The following is a 24968-nucleotide window of genomic DNA, read 5'->3' on the forward strand; positions in this document are numbered from 1 at the left end:
GACATTTGAAGACAACTTGAGGACAATAAGGCTAATGGGTAGGACCAGAAGAAGTTATAGGACAATACAAGTTTTGGCTCTCTTATGTCAAATCTATTATAACATTTGCTCTTTTCATAAGTAACAAGCAACAACAAGCTCCATCATTAGATATGATTGACCGTGGCAGAAGTTATTTCAAAGTATTACAACAAAAAGTTGCAGATAGCAAACGAATACAACGTTATGGAGATCTAAACTGAAGACGAACCGCACAAACTTGTCAAGATATGTTAGGTTATGGAGTCGAGGAAGTTCTTGGTACTCACTTTTGGGAAGGTTCACTGAAATGGAGTTCCTCACGACTTTGCTGCACAAGTATCTTCTCAATAGCATCCATAAAGCTTGATAAGTTTTGCCGGGTCTGTAAATCCAGTGAATTCGCTAGTTCCTGCCATATATTAGATCAAGTGATAAAATCGTTAAGCTGATTAAAACCAGAAACTAACATCCTATCATTATTTTTAGCATTCTTATGGTGAAATTGTAAAATCTAGAAGTACTGAAGGGTCTTACTTCTACTTTGCAGATTAGGCTCAGCGAAATTCCATTTGAATGATTCTCAGAGTTCTTGAGAGATGCGAGCTTGAGTGGAGAATTCAGCAGCGGCCAACTATCAGAGACTTTTAAAAATGCATCGATACCTCCTGCTATATGAGCCACAATTGTTTCATCTTTGTCGTAGTATTCAAACGTTTGCCTGTCATAAGATCATGCAGTGAATTGGCTAAGCTTGCTTAAAAACATGAGTTTCCTATGGGAAAAAAAAATGTTCATCTAGTCCCAAGCCACTGGAAAGGAAAGACTCACCTGACTGTTTTTGAACTTTTAACCATATATTTTCTTAAAGTGGCCGAAATTATTCTTTCTTCCACCTTGGCGGCAAGCCACTGGAGTGAAGATCTTGTCTCTGGCAATGCAGAATGTAACGTTATCTGCCTGCAGTTTTTAAGATATGTTATTGTACAGATATATCTTACGGCTTTTAGGTAGCTATGTTACCAGAAGAAAATATTATCTGAAATTTAGAAAACTGCAGATGCGGCAAAAGGGCTATAGAGCCATAACTTATATACTGAAACACAAGACCTAGATGATAGAGAACAGTCATCTCAGCATTTTATTGCCATGTAATTACATGAACTAATTTAGGCTCAAAAGGTACATAAAACTGGAAACACTCAAACCAGAGGCTGGATAACCTTTTTGAAAACCAACCAAATTTATCAATTGCAAGGCTTTGATAGCAAAAAAACAGATAGAAAAACATCCTCTTGTCTATGATTCCTTATTGGTCTTAATTAGCAGTAGAATTCAAGATTGATAAGTAAACCAAAATTCCAGGACAAAACAAAGAAGCCAGAGCATAAACCTGAGAGAATCAGCAGCGTCAATGATGTCTCCTATATATACATCATTCGGAAGCATCTGAGGGAGAAAAGTAGTTTTCAATATTATTCACAAAAAGGAACAGGAACTAACAAAAAGTTCATTGATATTCATGCAAAGTTTAAACATAAACACGTCGGTGGTAAAACTCGGAGGCGTGTTCTTACCTCAACTTTTGTTATCTCTGTAGTTTTATCCTTAAGATGAATTAGCAATTCATGGATCAATTCAGATGGTTGAGTATTGTGCACAAGTTCGTGCTGTCCAAGCAAGCCATCTAGTTTTGGAATACATGTTCGCAGTTGGAGCGTAATGAAGTTTTCATCAAACTTGAGGACCTTCAAGCCTGCGAATGCGTCCTCGACCTGCTCTGCAGCATCAAGCCTGAAGGTAGAAAAGGTGAAGAACCCAAAAAATGTCAGTGTAAGGACGTAAATCTGAAAGCACAGTGCCATTACCTTTTACGTACAGAATCCAGATCTTCCGATGACTTGAGAATCGCCTTTTTCTCTTCAATCTGATTTTCAAGTTCAAACATCTGAAAAACATGTGAAAAGGGATGTATAGATACTAAGCAGAGAAGTAGTAGAGCTCTAATCTAACAACGAATATGAATTAATCTCTGCACAACATGAAGACAAGCAGGGATGGCATTTTGATGCTAACCCTTAACCACTACCAAGTTATTAAAGGAGGGAAAACTAGAACTGTAAGGACAGTATATGCTCTATTGCTAATTTGTACTCGTCAAAAGTAGTTTTGTAGTTTCTGCCACATTAGGTGTAATCAATCAGACTACGCAATAGTTGAAATAACTGGGAAATTATATGTTAGAAAGATGAAACTTTGTTGAGATGTTGACAGACATGCACCTTAAATTTGTCGTCATAATCCACATCAAATACTTCCATTGGGATGCTGGATGGTAGGTTCTCTTTTGACTTATCCACATCCTATAAGAAAACCACAGAACCCTCAAACAAATCCATCAAAAAAAAAAAGAGTTTACTTTACAAGGTAAATTCACGTATTCAAACGCAGTAAACTCTAAAACAAAGCACTGTGCAGAGGGGGCAATGAAGAGTAAGTAACCTGAGATGAGAGAAAATCCAGGGAGAAAAGAAGACCTTCCAGATCCGATACCAGGCTAGTAGAATCTAACAAAAAACTGATATTATAAAGAAAGATAATAATAGGGGACTTGGATACCATACTCTCTCTCATATTTATAAACAAAATCTAGTATGAAAACCTTGGGCATGAGAGATAGAAAGACGTTCAATTTCTTGAGAAACCTTGGCGGTTTGAGCCTCAGCAGAATGAAGCTCCTTTCTCAAATACTCCAAGTAAGCATCTGTTTTAAGATTACAGCATCATCAATATAGTTTCATCTTTGTATCATTCATCATCTACTCATTAAGAAGCATACCTGACTCTTCAACATCCATTGAATCAAAATCATGGTCATAATAATCTTCAACAATCTTCATCTTTGTCTATGTCATAACACAAATTAGCATTGTTTTACAGAAATCCAGTGAAGAAACCTAAAAAGAGAGTTATCGATTACCTCAAGCTCAAGAGCGAAATCTTGGGCCAAAGAAGGAACCGATTCTCCAGTTTCGTCTATGCAATTACGGCGAAGGTACTCGAGCTCTTTCACGCGGCTGAGAATAGCGGACAAATAAGATGCCCAAAAAATCAACAAGGAATGAACAAGAAAAGAGAGAGAGAGAGAGAGAGAGAGAGAGAGAGAGAGAGAGAGAGAGAGAGAGAAACCTGCGAATCTCTTGAAGGTCGAATGATTCATCATGAGGATGATCTTCCATGGCAATAAGCTTCTTCCGCTAGTGAGAAACTGAGAAACTGATTAGTGGAGTTGAAATAAAAGACGATTCCGACTTTCAATTTTCAATTTTTCAATTTTCAAATGGGGCAGGAGGCGATGGACAGAAACAAAACCTTGTACACTTCGGTCCTAAGTTATAGATCCCTTTCACATTATACCCCTAAACTATTGTTCGTGTCAATCAGACCCAGAGCATTCGATTTTAAGCGATACTGGTTCTATTTTTTGCCCAATTGCAATTCCGGTTCAGTTCAACCAATTTTGTACATAGCTTTTGAAAATAAGCAACTTTTACATGATTTTTTTTCTTACTATTAAAAATTATAGAACTATTTTATCTATTCCACTCTTTATTTTATATGATGTTTAACTAATATCCAAACATTTATCAGGTTTTAGACTGACCAGTTCTATAGTTTTATATATATTATGCTATAAAAATACTAAAATACATGATATAATTTTTGTCTGCTACAAAATATCGAAACTACTTTGGATTCCATTTTCATGTCCAATATATTTTTAATATCTAGTATATTTTAAAACTAAAAGTTTTACACTGATAAGAAACCTTTTTTTTTTTGAGAATACACTGAAAAAAAACCTAGCTAAGAAATTCTTTAAAAGTTTTCCATTCTTTCTTCTTGACTACGAATCTGATTGATCCCTTCAACAAGCTCATCTTGTAGCAGAGCACACATATATCTTTTCTTCATCAGCCCAAACAAGGAGTTCATAAATACCACATTCGTAACCATTTTTTTCTAAATTATCATTCCTCTACGATTTTGTCATAATTGCTGACTTCGATGAGTAACAAAATGGACCGTTGCTGCTTTTCTCATAGTTCTGAAAGAACGAGTTCTCATTTGAACTTGAACTATTCATACCTATTTTATTTTGATATTTTCACAGATATGACCCTGCAGAAAAAAGGAATTGAAAGAGAAAAAGAGAAGTGAAGTGAAGTGATGAAGGAAATTATAAAATTTGTAGTAAATGGGTTTTTCAATAAAAGAAAAAAAAAATATCCAATGAAAACAAACGAGGATGCATATTCATATTCTATTTAACGTGTAATGTCATTAGTTTACTTTATAAGACTTTTCAGTTTTTATACTTCTACATATAACCCACCTGAATTAGGAGACGAAGCCAACTTTTTAACTGAAAATCCATAAATGAAGATACACACGTTTAAGATAAGGAAAGATAAGTTTCAAAAAAAAAAAGAAAAGGAAAGACTATTCCAAACACTATCCTGATTAGGAATTTTCCCTTTTACTATTTTGCTGTATACAGTATATATTTTTTTGGGCAAACTATTTTGCTGTATATATTTTGTAGGAGTTTTTTTTTTTTTGATCAAATATTTTGTAGGAGTTTTTTCAGGCTTTTCTGCGGGTAGCAACGACTCAAAAAATAAGAGAGAGAGAGAGAGAAAGGTAGGGAAAATAAGCGATGGGGTCCACGGGTGAGGGTGACCTTGAGTCACTCAAAAAGTTATGTGAGGATGTCACAGGAAAACTTGGTCCCCGGGGAATGGAAACGTTACGTTCCTTGATGGAAAATTTTAATAACAAGAAAACCGAACATACCGAGTTCCGTAACTCTATTGAACTTTTGTTCGAGAATCATGCAAAGACACAACACCAGCATGTTGAAGACGGTGAAATCCGAGAACACCATGTTTTTTCTGTTAGCCCTAAAGTAGATGACAGCTTAAAAGAGTATCCTATTCATCATGGTAATCTAAAGACAGGAGCCCATGTTGGAACTAGGTCTAAATTAGATGAGAGCTCTGAAAATTATTTTATTCATCATGGTGACCTAAAGATTAGAGCCGATGTTGGAGTTAGGGTTAAGGTAGATGAAAAGCCTAATAAAGAAGACGTTTCTGAGGACCGAGAGTCTGAGAAATACGTTACCAATGTGATCTTAAAGATGAACCACGAGGAAAATAATGGAAGCAACTTGCACTCTGTTAAACAGATTAGGAGGAGTCTGATGAAGAAACGTAGAAGGTATATGCGGTTAAACAGAGGGACACCGAACTATAAGCTTATCCCCGAGGAAGAACAGTATCCTGTCAAGAACAAAGTACTGAACAACAAAGTCTCTCTGGTGAAATTTTATGCGTTCAAAAATAAGAAGCTAACAAAGTACGAAAAAGCAATGGCTAGTTGCGAAGAAGAGATGATTGAGGCTGATAGGTTGATGGAATGTATGAGAAGTGCAGTGGAGAACGCGGAGAAAGTTATAAAGGGAGAGATGAGAGTGAAAGACCTTGGAGTAATGTTCTACAATTGCATCAAAGAGCTGTGTCATGGTGATGTGTTTGAACGTATGAGACAAGACTACAGGAAGGCTTTACCTGAGATCTTACCCCGGTTGAAGCAGGAACTGAATAAGCTCACAGTTGCTCGAGCAAAAAAAAAGTCTTGCTTGAAGCAAGTCATGGAAGACAACACTGCAAAGCAAAGAGATTCCACTGCACAAGGTCAAGGTGAGAAACAACACACATTTGTATCAGATTTCATATATCCACTACACAAGGTCCCAAGATAAAAAAAAAAGAAAAAAAAATCTATAATTTATAATTTCATTTTGTTTCAGTACATGAAACTATATATTATGTTAATTTTTTCATTTTTTGTTTTAAATTTTAATATATGAAACTATGTAGAAAGTTTATGAATTATAAAAGTTAAATTTTAACAAAAGCATGTCAAAGGTATCAACCAAGGTCACTACGTACGTACCTCGCTTAAACCTGTATTTCTTCTAGACAATCTGCTAACTGTTCTAGTTTTTTTTTTTTAACTGACTGACTGTTCTAGTTTGATAGCTCAAGAACGATGACAAGTAAAATCAGAAATTGTTTATTTTCATTTACACTTTCAGCTTAATTCCCTAGAGCTGTAAAAAGTATCAGATGAGTAACTTGTAATCTGAGAGCATACATAAACATACATTACTCTTTAACTATCTCTCAAAAGTTTGTCTAGTAAAATTCCACAACACCTATAATTTTGTCTTCGTTGTTATTGTGAAGCATAGTTACTTACATGAACAGTTTATTTCAATTAATGCAATATCAACTAGATATTGACACGTCTAATCGGGCGGGTATTTATTTTATGTTTTTAGTTTTTTATTTATACTAAATTATATATTTATAATATTTAAACATAAATTTATATTGAAAATAAAAATTTATAGTTATAATAAAATATTTTGATATAAATTTTAATTTTCTAATTAAAATAATATAGAAGTGGGTCATAATTTTTTCTAATTCAAAATTTTTAGCATCCCTTAAAAACAAATAAAATAAATTTATAAATACATAAATATATAAACATATTTGGAATTTAAAAAAATTGGTTAAAGAAAAATAATTTTGAGTTGGGATTTTTGGATGAATATGAAGAGAAAGTGAAAGATATGTTGTTTTTGTTCATAAAAATTGAAAAGAAGGAATGTAAATTGATTTGAGGTGCAAAAGCTTCAAATTGGTTGTTCATGGTGGTTAGTGTATTGATGGCAATGACAATTTTGTAAATAATTCGAGATATGATGAGGTTGAGATAGTAAAAATGTCATTTTCGAAAAAATAATAATAATGACATTTTCGTGAATAATCTGAACTTGTAAGATGAATATGACATATAAAATTTCCAAATAATCATAGGTTAGTTTTGTGCTTGATTTTGAGTTTTGAATCAATTTTGCAAATAACCATTTATAAATTATAACTATATATTAAACATATCTAATATTTTATATTAAATATTATTATCTATAAATTTATATTTTTTATTTCATAAAAATTTATATTATAATATATTATTATTGTAATTTATAAATGTTTTGTTATTTATTATTATAATATTGTAATTGTCTAGAAAATAATTGTTACGGTCTTCTAAAACCTAAAAGCAGTTCAACCAATCGCTAAACAGCTTTTTAGAACACCGGGTAAAATAGCCACGACAATAAGGCTACTAGGTCTGCGCGAAAGAGACATAAGGTGATTCTCACTGCCCTTGTTCGACAGTTTCCAATGGCGACAAAAAGGAACTTTAAGGCAATCTCCGGAAGGTGAGAAGTTTTGGATTCTTTCTTTTTGATTGATAGGGTTTCTCTAAAATATTGGTTTGTTTTGTTTAGCTAACCGAGAAGATCCTGAAGGAAGCGTATGCGCAGCAAAAGGAAGTTGAGGATGAAGAAAACGCCCCCATGACTCATGGGCCATGAGCGCCTTCTTCAAGCAACCTTTGTATGAGTTGGAAGATGTTATTGATGATGATGAGATCCAGAGCCAACTTGATTACCATGTGAGATTCTTTCTTCTCAATCGTTTGTGTTTATATATGTAAGGTTATTTGATTGAGATTCTTATTGATAAAATTCTTAAAGGAGGATATGACCTGTAGCCAAAACGAAGAGAAGTTATTATTAGATGCCTTCTTTCACGAGGATGGGGCTTCAATAGCAAAACGTCTCTCTGATGCTATTACTTGTTCGCTTGAGGAAGAAAACCATATTGCTGCTACAGGTTTTTGCTTGTTAACTATACGAAAGTCTTTGCTTTTTTTCTGTATATTTAACTTGCTAATTTTCACTCGTAGGCTCAGCTTGTGTTTCAGAAACTGACTACTATAGAAAGTAACGCCTCTCTTTTTACCTCTCTCTTTGAACAAAATCACTTTTTACAAATTGCACCATCTTACAATAACAGTCTCTGATATAAACTATTGCAGGCTGGGAGAGTTTATGAGTCTATACACACAGGGTAAAATGCCGAAAGCTCTTTACCATCTTGCTAGACTTGAAAATTGGGAAAGTTTATTAAAGTTGACTCAACCAGAGAGTTGGTCCCCAAATGCAATGTACAAGGCTACCAACATGTTTACCTTCCCCTATGTAAGGTGTGTGTTTTTTCTTTTTCTTTTCTCCTTCTCCTTTTGTGACTTTTCTGTAAATCAACTTGCATATTTTTGTTAGTCTGGAACATGCACTATCTCCGAAGCTGTAATTATAGGGAGTATAATACACAAGTTTTCTATTCCTGAAAGTTTTTCAAGGTAACAACGATTTACCTTTATATATTTTTGCCAAATTGTTGAGCACATAAAACAAAAGTATTCATGCACATGAACTGCAGTGCCGCCTTGGTATGTTTGGCGGAGATGGAGTTTCTTGGCACAAGAAGGTAAAAATGCAGCCTTTACCTTAGACCTACATAATGTAGGTGTTCATACCTTGTGCCCTTATTCGGTTACATTGTGTTTTTGTTTGTGGGTGTGTAGTTACTTCATGAAAACTATCCTAGAGAAGAAATATGCGCTGGCTCATCTGGCCATTGATGCGGTCGCTGCTCACTTCTTGAGGTTTCGTAAGGAGACAAAAGTTATGCCGGTCATTTGGCACCAAACTCTTCTCGCCTTTGTGCAACGGTAAGGAATAAGAAGAGTTGTTCATATCAGGCACATTAAGTCTGCTTTTGTGCAAGTGTTAACCTCTTCTTTTGCAGGTACAAGAACGAACTAAGAAAGGAAGATAAAAAGAGTCTCACAAGTCTACTCGAGAAGCAAAATCACGAGCTAGTATGACCACTTTCTCTTGTCTAATCAAAATATGTTCCTCTCTTTTTTATATATCTATACTATTAAAGCAGGATCCTATTGGCTTTTTTACTAAAAATACCCCTTTCTTTAATAACATTGCATATTTCATTAAGGGCAATCAAGTAATATTAATAACAAATCTATATTGGATCTTTTTTTTAAATCCAGCCCATTGCCCACATCATCTCTTTTGGGCCATTTGGGCCGATTAACAAATCAGATTCAATTTTTATTTTTTTTTGGATTGAGTTCGAGTCGGATCTTTCCGGATCCGGTGGGTTCGGTTCTCATGCATAAGAATCTGAAAAATAACCAAATAACCAAAATATCTAAAACGGGTTCGGTTATTTATACTCAGAGTAACCAAAGTATCCGATTCAGTTCAATTTTTTGTATCCAAATTACTCAAAAGTAACCAAAAGTAACCAAAAATATTCATTCTATACAGTTTTTTTGGATAAACTTTTATCCAAACTATCATATTTTATCCAAAAATACTCAAAAGTACTAAAAATGACTACTATAGTTAACTTATGATATTAATTTAAAATATTAAAATAATTATAAATATAATTATAACATATATTTTTAGATATATATTCACATTTCGGGTATCTTCGGGTACTCATTTGGTTCTCGGTTCGGATCGGGTTCGGATCGGTTCTTCGGATATAGCAATTTAGAATTCATTCGGATATTTACCCCGGGTCTGATCGGGTTCGGGACCCTGATTTTTGGGTCGGTTTTGGGTTGGTTCTTCGGGTCCGGATATTGTGATTAGGCCTATACTCATTTAAAATGAAACACGATAAAGAAAGATAAAAAGCTTAAGTCTTTTATAAAAAAACAAATATATGAAAATATGACACTTATTAAATATTTGTCAATTTAAAAAAAAATAAAGGAAAATAAACCCGCGCTTTAAAAGCGCGGGTCAAAATCTAGTATATATATATTTAAGACGCATTTACAATTAATGCAGATTACTCCTGAAATTGTGAGAGAGCTTGTTAGTAGCAGAAACCGTGGAGAGATGGAGGATAATTCACATTCAGCTTCAACGATCAACAACAAGCCGATCAAAGAAGACTGGTTTGACATGCCACAAGTTCCAATGGAAGAAGACTAGTGATTATCCGGTCTTCTTTTTTTTTATGTCAACGATTATCCGGTCTTCCAATTGTCAGTAGTTGTGTATTAATCTTCAGTGAACCTCTTTTGTTTTATGTTTAGTTTAAATTCCTATTTATGCTAAGATATTGTTGTTTGAAGACTTGTATCTTTTTTTAAAGAGATTTTGAGGTTGATTGTTTACAGAATTTTTGAAGTTGCTTTTTTGGCTTTTGTTTACAAGATTCAAATGTGAAGTTGGCTGCATTCGTTATTTCCTTTTGAAAACTACGATTGGTTAGCTAACGAGAAAAGAACAATTGTTTTTGATACGTTGAAACAAATCACTTTATTTGTTTTGACTTTAAAAATGACTTTAATTAGGTTAAAAAAAAACAATGACTTTAATTTGAAGTTCCTAAACGCTTTGTTTGAATAACAGAGCCTGAGCGAATAGAAACGAAACAGTACTTTCAGTAGTCTGTTGCCAATTGTCAAAGCCACATAGACCAACTTACTGAAATACTTACCCTTCGTTGACTTTCAGTTTTTTGAGGCACCCCCATCTTCTTCCAAGACAAAAGGCGTGGGATGTACCATTCTATAGTTCTCAAAGAAAATAGAACAAGAACCAGTTTTGATTTGGTTCTTCTACATTCTATACCGAAAACCAATAACCCTGGAGAGATAACTAAAGAACTTATTGATTTTAAAAGCCCTTAATAAGGCACAATTTATTTCACCTTTTGCTAATCACAATTCCATAAGATTACTGAGTCACATTTCTCATTATATTCTTGCTCTTTTTACATCACATCTGAAAGACTTAAAATGATAAGTAAATGAAAATAAAAAGAAGGAACATTTCTGAAACAGCACACAAAAGCTTTTTTCTCACGGAACTCTCAAACTATAAATATATATATCAGTATATCACTCAATCGAAGAAGAAGAGTAAAGCAGAGAAGAAGCCGAGAAACTCGTATTGTTACTCCTCACTATTCTCTCTTCTCGTCTCATCTCTTTAGAAGACGAAGCTACGGCCACCGTCATCTCATTCTTACTACCTTCTTCCTGCCCTTTTGTTGTTGTCGGTGGTGGAGATTTCTTGAGAAGCAAGTCAACTTTAGCGTACTCTTCACGCTCTTGCTTGATCTCCTTGAGCATAGCCGCAACATCTTTCATGGTGGGTCTCTCGTCAGGCGATGCGTTCACACAAAGCAAAGCAGTGCCCAACACTTGCATCATCTCATCGGCTTCAGCCTCGGTTCTTGACCTCAAACTCGAGTCAAGAACTTCAAGGCTGCCTCTATTCTGCCTCACCCAATCCACCAAGTGAAGCCCTTCGGGTACCGTCGGATCTATAGGTTGTTTCCCAGTCAACACTTCAAGAACCACCACGCCGTAGCTGTAAACATCACTCTTCTCTGTAATCTTCATGCTATAACCATACTCTACAGAAACACACACACCACGTTTATGAGAACATGTTTATGATACTTCTAAGTTCTAACCAAACGTTAATATGCTAGTATTGTTATTGGAGACCTTATACATTTACTAAAAATATTAATAAAATATTTTGTCCATAATAATATTTGTCTAGATATAACTTTCGAGGTCAAAGTCAATGTTTCAAGATCGGACGTAAAGTACATAGACATACCTGGAGCAATGTAACCATATGATCCAGCGACGGTATTAGAGCACCGGCCAATGTCACCTTCATCAACAAGCTTAGCTAAACCGAAATCGGCAATGTACGGTTCAAAATCAAGACCGATCAAAATGTTATTGGCCTTGATATCGCGATGAACAATGGGTGGGAGGCAATCATGGTGTAGATAAGCTAAACCTTGAGCCGCACCGAGCAAGATTCTGTACCTAAGATCCCAATCAAGCGCAGAGCCTCGTCTCTCGTGTAGCAAACTCCCTAAGCTCCCATTAGGCATGTAATCATACATCAGAAGCCTTGTGTTCCGGTTCCAACAACAACCAAGAAACCTAACAATGTTCTTGTGTCTGATCGTCCCAAGTGTCTTAACTTCTGCCGAAAACGAATCTCTCACGTTTTTATCTGGCTTCTCGTCGTTACCACCGTTAACCATCGCTGGCCAAAGCTTCTTCACGGCTATAACATCGCCGTTGTCCACGTCAGCGCGGTACACTACGCCTGAACATCCCTTACCGATCACGTTAGGTTCAACCAAACATCTAATGATCTGATCTACCGAGAAGTTGAGCTTCTGAAACGGTGTGAACTGCCATTTATATGTTTCTCCAAGCTCCGAATCTCTCTCGTTCTCGTTGTTCCTCCTCGCTCGGATCACCGCAACCGCGCCAAGAATCATCAGTACAACCGTCAGTGAGATCAAAAGCGCGAGCGCTAACCTGAGGTTTCTTGCACGAGAAGTTTCCTTATCATCATCCGCAAGTCCGTTGCTATTGCCGTAAGTGAGAAAACAAGAATCTTGACTCGATTTAGAACAGAGTTTCTTGTTTCCTTCGAGATCTTGAGGAGGTAACTGTCTGAAAAGCTTGTTGTCGGGAAGGTAACCAGAGAAGCTATTGTAAGAGATGTTGAGAGAGACGAGATTCTCGATGTTAGCAAGCGGAGCAAGATCTCCTTCGAGCATGTTGTGAGAGATATCAAGAATCGAGAGCTTGTTGAGAGACGCAAACTTGGAAGGTATCTTCCCAGTGAGTCTGTTACCACTCAAGTTCAAAGCGATTTCAAGATTCTCGATATCTCCAAGCTCTGAAGGAATCTCACCGGAGAGCTCGTTGCTTCCGAGATCAAGAAGCTGTAACCCCGAACACATACCTAGAGAACCAGGGATCGATCCGGAGAACAAGTTCTTCCCCAAGATCAGTTTGTTCAACGACACAAGCCTCCCCAAACTCGCGGGAATCTTGCCTGAAATCCGGTTCCCCGAAACATCAAGAACCTGTAAACCGGATAGAGAAGAAACCGTGTTGGGCAAGGAGCCTTGAAGAGAGTTGTTACTAAGATCAATCATCTGCAGCTCCGAGCAGCTTCCTATCTCGTCAGGAACCTTCCCGTGCAGCCTATTGCTCGACAAGTCGAGAAAGTTTAGTTTCTTGAGAGACCCAATACCAGAAGGTATCTCTCCAGTGATCCTGTTGAAACCTAACCTCAACCTCACGAGAGAGCTGCAGTTACCAATCTCTTGAGGTATGGAACCAGAGAGAGAGTTGGAGATCAAGAGAAGCTTCGTGAGGTTCCTCAGCATGAACAAACCGGAAGGGATTGTTCCGGTTAAGGCATTACGCGATAAATCCAACGCTTGGAGATCGGTACAGTCTGCTAAACCGGGAGGGATGCTTCCTTCTAGCTGGTTAGACCAAGCGAAAAACAGAGTAAGCTTCGTGAGCGTTCCGATCTCGGTCGGTATCAGACCGGAGATCTGGTTCTTGTCGAGCTGTAACTGAACAAGACTCGAGCAGTTGGAGATCGTCGTCGGTATCGAACCGGAGAAGTTGTTGTCGCTGATCATAAACTCCTCGAGAAAAGACAAACGGCCGATGGAGACAGGGATCGAACCGGAGAGGAGGTTTAGAGACAAGTCTATCATCTTGAGGTTACTGCAGTTTCCTATATCTTCGGGGATACCACCGACGAGACTGTTCTGCCATAGGAAGAGCTGTTCGAGCTTCGCGAGCTTTGATATCTCTCGAGGGATCGAGCCGGACAAGCTGTTCTCGTACAAGAAGATCTCCACTAGCTCAGAGCAGTTGCCTAGCTCTGAAGGTATCTCTCCGCTTATCTTCGTAGTGTATATGGAGAGTGTTTGCAGCTTCTTGAGGTTACCTAAAGAGGAAGGTAAGTCTCCGGAGACGCTCGTCTCGGCTAAGCCGAGAACTTTTAGATTAGAACAGTCTCCGATCTCCGGTGGGATCTTGCCGGAGATTTCTTTGTTTCCTCCGATTCTTATCTCTTCGAGACCAGAGAGGAAGCCTAGCTCCGACGGGATGCCTCCGGTGAGGAGATTATCGAAGAGGATTAAGTTCTTGAGTTTGGAACATTTGCTGATCTCCGGTGGGATTCTTCCGGTGAGCTGGTTTGAGTTGAGTATTAGGGTTTCTAGGTTACGAAGCTTGCTTAAGCTCCAAGGAATGTCACCCACTAAGCTGTTGGAGCTAAGGTCGAGAACCGTGAGGGCGAGACAGTCGCCGAGACTCTCGGGTATAGTTCCGGTGATGTTAGCGCCGGAGATAGTGAGTTTCTGGAGAGAACGAAGGTCCGGGAGATTCTTGGGTAAGGGTAGCTCGACTTGAACGGCTTGAATGTCGATGTCGGTGACGAAGCCTTGAGGTGAGCATGTGATGAAAGTCCAGTTGTTGCAAGGAGTGTTGTCGGCTGAGTTCCAGTTGAAGAGAGAAAGAGAGGAAGGTGTGAGAGGAGAAGAGTGAAGCCATGAGTAGAGGATGGACGCTTCCGGGTTTTGCTCTGCGTTAGAGAGAGATAAGCAGAAGATGAAGAAGAAGAAGAGGAGAAATGAAGAAGAAGAAGAGATTAAGGTAGGGAGAGACATTTGCCTCAAAATCATAAAAGAAGAGTTTAAAATCTCGGGGTTAGACCCATTTAGGGTTTGGTGCCTCTCTTCTTCTCTCTATCTCTGTGCTCTCTTGAAATCTGGTTCTTGCTTGGTTTAAACTCAAGCTTGGGAAGAGAAGACAGAGAGAGGGTTTAAGTTGTTTCTTATACTTGGGTGTTTTTATTTAAGAGAGGAGAAAGAGTACAAAGGAAAATGGGGAAACACAATGCCTTGAGATCAACAAAACTGCACCACCCCTCACCTCTTTGCCACCTCACCTATATGATGCCCCCTCCCCTATCTATATCTTTTTAACATATTTTAATGCTAATTAGTTTTTTATTTATTACCCATACAGAACTAGTATTCATTTTTGTTTTGTATCGTTATACAGTTTTGTGTTACTGAACCCATTACCTTACCTCCATCTGATTATGCTTTGTTATTTATGAATAGATAATTAGATACTCCATTTTACTGTTGGAGTTAACGAGTGCACTTGCTCAATCCCCAAGTAAGTGGTTATTCCCTGTGTTATTTTACTATTACGTATATTTTAATACTACTCTACTAGCTCACTGCCTCTGATAATTGTTATCTTGTTGACTGACTGCGAGTCAGAATATCATAATATAAAAATTTGAAGTTAACAACAAGATATATTCTTAAGAGATAGGGTCAATATACAGAATACCATACACACAAACTTTTTTTTTGATAACTCTGGTATCTGAGCAGCCACATTCCCAGCTATCTTTCCGAAGGGGGTCCAGCGCTTCAACGGAAGGGATGTTAAATCCGTTGTGGCCAAAGCTTGAACCCGGGTGGCGGGCAGTACAGCTGTACCTCCTTTACCACCAAGCTACGAGCACTTGGTTACTGACTTTGAAGTTAAGATCAGTAGTTACTGACTTACTTTACATGAAATCAAGTTTGAAGTTAATGTATTAGTGTTATATATCTACTAAAAACTATATTACTTTCTTCAGTATATAGATTTTAGAAATTAAGTATCAAGTCAATCCAAGTCCAGAAAAAAACAGACTATAACGTCACTCCATTTATGCACATACACCTAAAATCTAGATAGTAACGTTTTTGGTTGTGTCTTCATCGTCTGTTCACAAACTAGTTTAGTTTATGTTATAATAAATAAAATGAGAATCCTTTGAAATAAGAGGACTAGACTTGAACACTTTGCTAGATCCAATGCATTTCCCATTTCTAAAAGTTAATTGGTTATTTATACAAGGGTATATAATGTACCCTTAATAAACAATCGTACATATTCAAATACAAATGAAAAATAGAAACCCAAAAATATTACACTATTGTTACATTCCGAGTTTATATCATCATATTTTCTATTCATATTATTATACATAGGATGTAGATTGACTTCTATTTATTTTCTTTCTACATTCCATTAATCTATTCAATATAAAAAAAGTTATAGCAATTACTGAAGGGTATTTAAAAAGGTAAAAAGAGAATATAAATAACATACTCAAAGTAATAAATGTTTGTGTATATATATTTATAGATTAAGCAAGTTCTATATAATCAAAATCTCAAGAATAAGTGTGGCATTACTTTTCACAAAATGTGGGAAATAAATATGGACCTTGGGTTAGCATCATTTTAAACGAAAGTGAGTTTAGCATCTTTTAGTTCTTTACACTTGTGGGTTCATAAAGAAATTGAAAGAGAGCAAAGGATGGGTGGGTTTAGGTTTAGGTTGGAGAGGACAAAACAACAATCCCTGGTTTTGAGGTTGCCTCACGTGAGCACAACGAGCTTCACTCATTCTCACCTACTCTCACTATTATAACTTCTCTTTTACCTTTTTAATCTTTTTTCTTTAATTCCCATTTACATTGCATAATAATATGCATACCAAAATGATATTTCGCAACTATTTTACTACACCAGATGAACATTGCTTTGCTTCGTTTATTATTTATGGTACTATAATATTTTTGGGTCTTACTTCTTTTAGTTGTTTATTTACATTCTTTTGAGAAAAACAGTTTATTTACGTATGTGGTTGTTTTCCAAAGAAAATATGCAAGTGTATATGCGAAGTGTGAACTTTGGTTCTTTAGCGTAGATGAGTTATACTATGTTTTATTAACCGGCAATGACAGACATTTAAGTCCTTTCTATATTAGTACACTTTTGAAAAGATTAAATAAATTAAGGTAAGTACATAAATAATTAGCGCACCATGGGCCATTATTACAAGTAAACAAAGAAAATAAAGGAGAAAGTGACTGCAAGGGGCGAGGAAGAAGGAAAACAAAAGTTAAACGGCGCAGTTTTAGAAATAAAGAAAGAAGAAGTAGTGCCTTGTTTCAAGGGTCTTTGCCTCGGGAGTCTCTTCTGTGGAATCTCTCCATGTTTTTGTTTATTTTCCCAAAATGTTCTTTTCTTTTTAACGTTACCACTTAAGTAATTACAGATTATACTTAACTTTCTGTTTAAGATTATATAAAAACTGTTATAGTATTTTGAAAAACGACGCCTATTAAATTAAATTTTAAGGAATCAACCAACCAAACTTTGGATTCAAATGCTCGTAGTTTATCGTAAGAGAAGATAAATATACAAATATTGAATTATTCACATGGACCTAAGTGTATACAATGGGCTGATGAAAGGCCCGCATTAGAATGTTTCAAGCCTACTAGTCTAATAAGCCAGAATACAGTATATTAAGTTGAGGTAGATAATGTTATAATTATATTACTTCGCTTCAATTTATAATACGTATAAAAGATATCATGATATATTAGAATTGTTATAGTATAACTATATCATAAAATGACTGAATAAAGAAATATATCAAAGAAGATAGATAGACGAAGGATGTAATACCTTTCGTACTTTACAAATGAAGAAGTTACACACCTTATATAGGAAAAGGTTTCGACAAATTCTACTGTAACAATAAATGATATGGGCTCCATTACAAAACTTGCACGTAAAAACTTGACTTTTGTAACACTCCTCCTTGGAGACCAGTATCATTAGTGTCTTCTATATTGCATCTTGTGTTGCCTCGTTAAAAACCTTTTCTTGGAAAACTCATTGAGAAAAACATAGTAAGGTAAAAAGAGTACAACTATAGAAGTTCCCCCTTGAATGGACGATTGTTACAGGCTTTGTTGATGACGCATACCAATGTTGTGAACATGTTTTCTGAATGTCGTAGTAGGTAGTGACTTTGTAAAAAGGTCTGCAGCATTATCACAAGACCGAACATACTTAACTTCAATTTCTTTATTTTTCTCAAGTTCTTGGGTGTATGAGAAGAACTTTGGTGGAATATGTTTGGTTCTGTCACTTTTGATGTATCCTTCCTTCGTTTGAGTGACACATGCTGCATTGTCTTCATATAAAATAGTCGGTTCTGAATTGGCGTTGATCCCACTACTTGAAAGTATGTGTTGACTTATTGATCTGAGCCAAACACATTCTCTACTTGCTTCGTGTAGAGCAATTATTTCAGCATGGTTCGAGGAAGTGGCTACAAGTGTTTGTTTCTGGGAGCGCCATGATATAGCAGTTCCTCCAACTGTGAAAACGTAGCCAGTTTGTGATCAAGCTTTATGGGGATCAGATAAATACCCTGCATCTGCAAAACCAACCATTTCTCCGTTTGAATTGTTAGGATAAAATAACCCTAAAGATATGTTTGATCCCATTCCAATGTCTTTGTGTGGGAGATGCACTGAATCTTGCCAAAAGATTGACAGCAAATGATATATCAGGCCGAGTACAGTTTGCAAGATACATAAGTGCTCCTATTGCACTTAGATACGGCACTTCAGGACCAAGTATCTCTTCATTTTCTTCATGTGGTCGGAAAGGATCATTTTCAACATTGAGTGACCTAACGACCATAGGGGTGCTTAAAGGAGTTGCTTTGTCCATGTTGAATCGTTTCAGCACTCTTTTCGTGTAAGTAGATTGGTGTACAAATATACCCTTTTGAGTATGTTCAATTTGTAAACCAAGACAATACTTTGTCTGTCCGAGATCTTTCATCTCAAATTCCCCTTTTAAATACTCAGATGCCTGTCGTATTTCTCCTTGGGTCCCAATAATATTTAGATCATCGACATATACGGCAATTATTACAAATCCAGAAGATGTTTTCTTGATGTAAACACAAGGGCATATAGGACTATTTATATACCCTTCTTTAGTTAAATGCTTACTGAGACGATTATACCACATACGTCCAGATTGTTTTAGGCCATATAATGATCTTTGCAATTTTATTGCACATAACTCCTTAGATTTAGAACTTAATGGTTCTGGCATTTTAAATCCTTCAGGGATTCTCATATAAATATCAGTGTCCAGGGATCCATATAGATATGCTGTAACAACATCCATTAGACGCATCTCTAGGTTTTGATTAGCCGCAAGACTCATCAAAAATCTAAATGTGATTGCATCCATAACAGGAGAATATGTTTCTTCGTAATCGATCCCAGGTCTTTGAGAAAACCCTTGAGCTACAAGACGAGCCTTGTATCTCGTTACTTCGTTTTTCTCATTTCTTTTCCGAACGAAAACCCATTTGTATCCAACTGGCTTCACAGCTTCAGATGTGATCACAATGGGTCCAAATACTTCTCGTTTGTTAAGCGAATTAAGTTCGACTTGTATTGCATCTTTCCATTTTGTCCAGTCATGTCTCTTTTGACATTCCGAGATAGATTTTGGTTCTGGATCATCACTTTCTTCATTTATCTCTTTTGAAACAAAGTATGAGAAAAAATCATCAATACCATTCACTTTGTTTCGATTCCATATTTTTCTATTATGGATGTAATTAATAGAAATCTCATGATTTTCTTCAGAATCCTGATGTTCAATATTGTCACCATCCTCATGGTGTATTTCATCCAACTTTTCTCCATGGTTGGAAGGACTTTGTTTTTCCATCTCCTTCCGTTTTCTAGGATTCTTATCCTTAGACCCAACCGGTCTACCACGCTTCAAGCATATTTTAGATTCTCGTGTATTATCTTCTACTCCACGTTCATGTGGCATTTCTATATGAGCAGGAGCATTTGCAGCCGGTATATGTGATTTGGTAACCGATTTGGTGTCTGCAAAAGCATCAGGTAGTTGGTTTGCGATGTTTTGTAAATGCATGATTCGACGGACTTCTAGTTCTGATTGTTTTGTAGGAGGATCAAGGTGTAGTAAAGATGGTACACACCACTTGATGTCCTTTCCTACTTGTTTATTTTCTCCCGCTAGAATTGGGAATACTTTTTCATCAAAGTGGCAATCAGCAAAACGTGCCGTAAATACGTCACCAGTTTGCGGTTCTAGGTATCTTATAATTGATGGAGAATCACAACCAACATATATCTCCAATCTCCTTTGAGGTCCCATCTTTGTGCGCTGGGGAGGTGCAATTGGCACATAGACAGCGCAACCAAAAATTCTTAGATGGGAAATATTCGGTTCTCGTCCAAATGCTAATTGTATTGGAGAGTATTTGTGATATGCACTTGGTCTCACCCGAATCAGTGCTTCTGCATGCAAAATAGCATGTCCCCATACAGAAGTTGGGAGTTTTGATTTTATAATCAACGGTCTTGCAATTAGTTGCAGACGCTTAATTAATGATTCAGCCAAACCGTTTTGTGTATGAACATGAGCAAAAGGATGTTCAACATCAATTCCAGTTACCAAACAATAGTCATTGAATGCTTGGGAAGTGAATTCACCAGCGTTGTCTAGTCTAACTCTCTTTATTGGATAATCAAGAAACTGAGCTCTTAGTTTGATTATCTGAGATAAAAATCTCGCAAATGCCACATTTCGAGAGGACAGTAGACAAACGTGTGACCATCTACTCAACGCGTCGATCATTACCATAAAATAATAGAATGGTCCACAAGGTGGATGTATAGGTCCACAAATATCCCCTTGAATTAGTTCAAGGAATTTTGGTAACTCTTTATCTATTTTAGTTGGCGATGGTCTTGTAATTAATTTTCCAAGAGAACACGCCGTACATGTCATTTTATTCCCCTGATATACTTCTTGGGGTTTCAGTGAATGACCATGTGAGTTCTCAATGATTTTTCGCATCATTGTGGTGCCTGGGTGACCAAGACGATCATGCCATAGTGTAAAATCGTTAGAGTTTTCTTTAATCACAAAATGTGATTCAATGGCACTTATAGATGTATGATGCAGACCAGAAGGGAGTTTTAGTAGTTTTTCCAACACTTTTTGTTTTCTCAATTTCTCATGAGTAATATACATATATTTCTTTCCATCCTCAGTTGCAGACTGAGTATCAAATCCTTGGAGATATATGTCTTTAAAACTCAACAAATTCCTTTTAGAATTTGGAGAAAAGAGTGCATCCTTTATCGAGAATATCGTCCCATTAGGTAATGCGAAATGGGCTTTACCAATCCCTTCAATCAAATCTGCAGGACCTGATATTGTGTTAACAGTGATATTAGTCGGTTTTAGTTCAGAAAAGTATTTTCTGTGTTTCAGAATAGTGTGCGTTGTTCCACTATCTGGTATACAAATATCTCTAGCGTTGACATTGGTTGATGTTCCATTTGTAATGTCCATTTCTGAGACAACAAAAGAATTAACATAAATAAGATAATATTATTCATAAAATATTACACATTATTGGTAAACATTAAACACACAACAATTATGCATAAGTAGGTGAAAAACACACAATAATTATACATTAATCTTCCACAAGAAATAATTATTTATGGTATAATTGTGGAATTTCAAGAGTCACATGATGGGCACTTAAGCTTCCGTGATAGCGGTCTCCTCGAAATCATTCACAAAGTCAGACGCATCGAGGTGCGTTGTACCCTCAGAATGTTCCGCAAAGTTTACCTCCTTTTCTTTCCCTTTGACGGACTTCTTGTACAGATCACAAAGGTGTGCATGGGTACGGCATATACGAGACCAATGTCCCTTAGTACCGCATCTGAAACAAGCGTCTTCTCGCTTCTGGGAGGTACTTCCTTGTTGTTCTTTTCCTTTAGGAGATTGTTCAGAGCGGACCCACTGGAATGACTTCCTATCTTGTGGATTGTACTTTCGTCCACGTCCACGGTAGTTTTGACGACCACGTCCGCGACCGCGAAAAGCCTTATTTTCCTTTGCTGGTTTCTTCGCATCTAATGTGTTTGCTTCGGGAAACGCTTTGGAACCAGTTGGACGAGTCATGTGATTCTTGATCAGAAGCTCGTTGTTCTTTTCTGCTATGAGAAGTGCCACAATCAAATCCGAAAATTTGGTATATCCCCGCAACCTATATTGTTGTTGCAGGGTGATGTGGCTCTTGTGGAATGTGGTGTATGTCTTCTCAAGCATTTGAGACTCGGTGATCGTATCACCACAGTATCTCAATTTAGCCACAATTCCTAACACAGCAGAATTGTAATTCATCACTTTGTCGAAATCTTGGAACCTCAGACTCTGCCATTCATCTCGAGCAAGTGGAACACTACAAGAATTCACTAAATCAGCTACGGGCTGGCGAAGACATTTCCGTAGCTAAATATATTAGCGACAAAAATAGCGACAAAATACATAATTTCGTTTTCGTAGCAAAATTTGTAGCTAACCGTAGCAATTCGTAACTATATGGCTAGAGATGAATTCTATTGATCTCTGTAGCTAGATAGCAACGTCTTGGCTAGAGATAAGTTGTCTCTATAATTATTATACTTAATTATCAATGATTAAATAACAAAACATATGTATTATCACTAAACCCTATAACCTAAAATCTAAACCCTAAATCCCAAAATTTATATACTTTAATCTAAACCTACAACTTTGTGTGTATCATCTTCAACCCCTGAAATCTAAACAATGAACCCCAAATTTTCAAACCCAATCTTCAAACACTTTAGCCTTAAACTACAAATGCATCTATACCCTAAATTTTAAACCCCAAACCCCAAACTCTATACACTCCAATATATCTTGAATTGTTATCCAACACTTTTACAATTTTTAAAATTTCTTTTGAAAATCCAAACTCATTAACTCATTACTTGTATTTAAATATCAAACCCTATGCACTAATTCTAAAATGTTAAACTCTGATTTTAAATGTAAATTTTAAAATATTGAACTCTGACCCTTGGATGAGATTTTGATCCAAGAGACAAAAATCAATTTTTTCGTTTTTCTTTCTCTCCTTTTTCTTCCTTCCACCGATTCTCATGCTCTCTTTCTATTGGTCAATCTGTTCATTTCTCTCTTTCTATTGGTCAATCTTCTCATTGGCCAGTTCTGAAGTCACACGGATTGACATATCTGCCGTTGATATGTTTTAGTCAATGGTCCAGATTTCTTTTATTCTTGCTTCTACTCTTCCTCTTTTTGTCAATCTCTTAACATATCTCACAGAGAGTTTCTTATTTTTTTATTATCTTCACCATTCCGACAGAGCAGAGCCTGAATGTTTCTTCCTCTCATCTCGCTCTTTCTTAACATTACAGATCTATAATCTATTTGACAAATAAAACTACAGATCTTATCTTCTTCCTCTTCGTTGCACCAGACCTCGACGACGCTATAGCTCGTCGCCGTCGGCACCACCGAAGATCTTTCTCATTCTTCGACTTCAAAGGAAGCGGAGACGGTGAAGCGGAAGCTCGGCGGAGGTGGCGCGGCAGATACGAAGACGTCACCGGTCATCAAGTTCTTCTCAGCCCCTCTTGGCTGTGAAGCTCGCCAGTCAAGCTCTCTCTCTGTGATTTTGTTATAATTTTGGTCAAGGAAGGGTTGTCGTGAGCAGAGTTGGTGGTCGTGAGCTTGAACACAGAGGAGCTACATCGCGGTGGTGCGGTAGTGGTGATACCCGCTCCTGCTCTCCGAAGAGTGAAGACAAAGCTTCATGGTGGTGCGGCTGATGATGATGACGACGTTTAGATCTAGATTTTGGTTTAGGTTTAATTTGTTTTCGGTTTAGTGTTTTCTTTTGCTTCTGTTTAGTTTTTTTTTTAAATGTTTGGTTTAATTCTGTAAAGAAATTTTAATAAATCACATTTAATTTCATAATTCAGCTCTCAGATTAATTTTGTTTTAATTTATTTTATTTAAAATTTGATTTAATTTATAATTTGATTTTTTTTTTAAAAAATCAAATTTTTCTTTAGCCACATAGCTACAGAAATTCATTAGCTAAATTGTCACTAATTAGCAAAGGAACAAATCCTAGCTATGTTGTTGCTTTTAGCTACGGAAATTGCTTTAGCTAGTTTGTCGCTGTTTTGTTACAGATTGGCGACAGATTGAGTTTAGCGTCGGTGCTGAGGCCAAGGAATCAATCCGTCGCTATCCGTCGCCTTCTTAATTCTAGCTACGGATTATGTCTAATAGCAACAAATTAATCGGTAGCTATATTAACAAATTCTTGTAGTGGAAGTGTTATGTCTTTCTGATGATCAAAACGATCTTTTAGAGACTTCCATAGCTCTTTAGGATCTCTCATGTTGGCATAGTCATAAATAATACTTTCATCAAGGTGTCTTCTAAGGAAGATCACCGATTTCGCCTTGTCTTGGGGTGTTGAAGTATTATCCTCTTCAATGGTCTCAGATAAACCAAGAGATTCAAGATGAAGTTCGACATTTGTAACCCATGAAATGTAGTTGGTGCCCGTGATGTCTAGAGCGGGAAATTGGATTTTCTCCATGTTTGCCATTGATTTTCTAAGACACAAAATAATAAATTTCATTAGAATTTCATTAATTTTATATGGAACCGATTACATTGATAGTACATGCAATTACTAGTAAAAATAATGCTAACAAACATAATCCGATGTTAATGCCAAAATATTCATGAGTGGATCCTTCAACAAAAATAAAATACATAGACGAAAAAATAAAAATCGCACATAAAACTAAAAACACTCGAATCATCAATCGAATCATTTTTTTCCTTTTGCAACGAAAATCGGAAGAGAGCGATTTGAAAATATTTAAGAGAAGATGAAATGTTTTGGATGTGAGAATGAAGTAAAAATGAGTTGTATTTATAGATGAAAAATACTATTCATTAGCCGTTAACTAGCCGTTTAAAAAAGTAAATTTTTTTTTTATTATTATTATTATAATTTTAAATTTACATACGATCGTTGGAAGTAAAAGCATAAAGTAAAAACTAATCAGAGATCAATAGTGAACAATTATAGAATTTATCGGTTTAAATATAAATATAGGTGAATATATATATTTTAACAACTAAATATATTTAGTTATATATGGTGATAAAATTATCTAACAGGTTTAAAGTGAAAATATTAAGGTGATCAGATTTATAAAATTATGATAACAGGGTCATGTATTA

The 24968-nt window shown here is 36.3% G+C and overlaps 4 protein-coding genes across 5 annotated transcripts; 1 reads left to right on the top strand and 3 right to left on the bottom strand.

The window, feature by feature from the left end:
• Nucleotides 1–71: 71 nt before the first annotated feature.
• Nucleotides 72–3367, bottom strand: LOC108862593 (uncharacterized). 2 transcript variants are annotated; one of them, XM_018636773.2, is made up of 12 exons: nt 3208–3367; nt 2999–3095; nt 2858–2924; nt 2681–2782; nt 2521–2585; nt 2301–2381; nt 1887–1945; nt 1596–1812; nt 1412–1467; nt 850–978; nt 556–739; nt 72–430 (listed from the first exon to the last, which is right to left on the bottom strand). In XM_018636773.2, exons 1-12 carry the CDS (start codon nt 3255–3257, stop codon nt 305–307), a joined length of 1233 nt encoding a protein of 410 aa, XP_018492275.1. In that variant the 5' UTR covers nt 3258–3367; the 3' UTR covers nt 72–304. The 2 variants fall into 2 exon arrangements, with proteins under 2 accessions (XP_018492275.1, XP_018492274.1); XM_018636772.2 differs by having other exon boundaries at nt 1887–1966.
• Nucleotides 3368–4738: 1371 nt separating this feature from the next.
• LOC130494844 (uncharacterized) lies at nt 4739–10207 on the top strand. The gene is given in 10 exon segments (XM_056985655.1): nt 4739–5833; nt 7451–7519; nt 7522–7617; nt 7700–7838; nt 7912–7948; nt 8044–8367; nt 8448–8495; nt 8593–8739; nt 8817–8889; nt 9893–10207. Coding segments are annotated over 10 exon segments (2175 nt in total). The 3' UTR covers nt 10040–10207.
• A 627-nt stretch (nt 10208–10834) lies between these two features.
• Nucleotides 10835–14821, bottom strand: LOC108834180 (LRR receptor-like serine/threonine-protein kinase RGI1). Its single transcript, XM_018607525.2, has 2 exons — nt 11687–14821; nt 10835–11474 (listed from the first exon to the last, which is right to left on the bottom strand). Exons 1-2 carry the CDS (start codon nt 14589–14591, stop codon nt 10954–10956), a joined length of 3426 nt encoding a protein of 1141 aa, XP_018463027.1. The 5' UTR covers nt 14592–14821; the 3' UTR covers nt 10835–10953.
• A 6577-nt stretch (nt 14822–21398) lies between these two features.
• On the bottom strand, nt 21399–22049 carry LOC108837419 (uncharacterized). Its single transcript, XM_018610467.1, has one exon. The coding sequence runs from the start codon at nt 22047–22049 to the stop codon at nt 21399–21401; it is 651 nt and encodes a 216-aa protein (XP_018465969.1).
• Nucleotides 22050–24968: the final 2919 nt, after the last annotated feature.

The sequence above is a fragment of the Raphanus sativus genome, chromosome 5, assembly GCF_000801105.2.
Source record: "Raphanus sativus cultivar WK10039 chromosome 5, ASM80110v3, whole genome shotgun sequence".
Classification (NCBI taxonomy): Eukaryota; Viridiplantae; Streptophyta; class Magnoliopsida; order Brassicales; family Brassicaceae; genus Raphanus; species Raphanus sativus.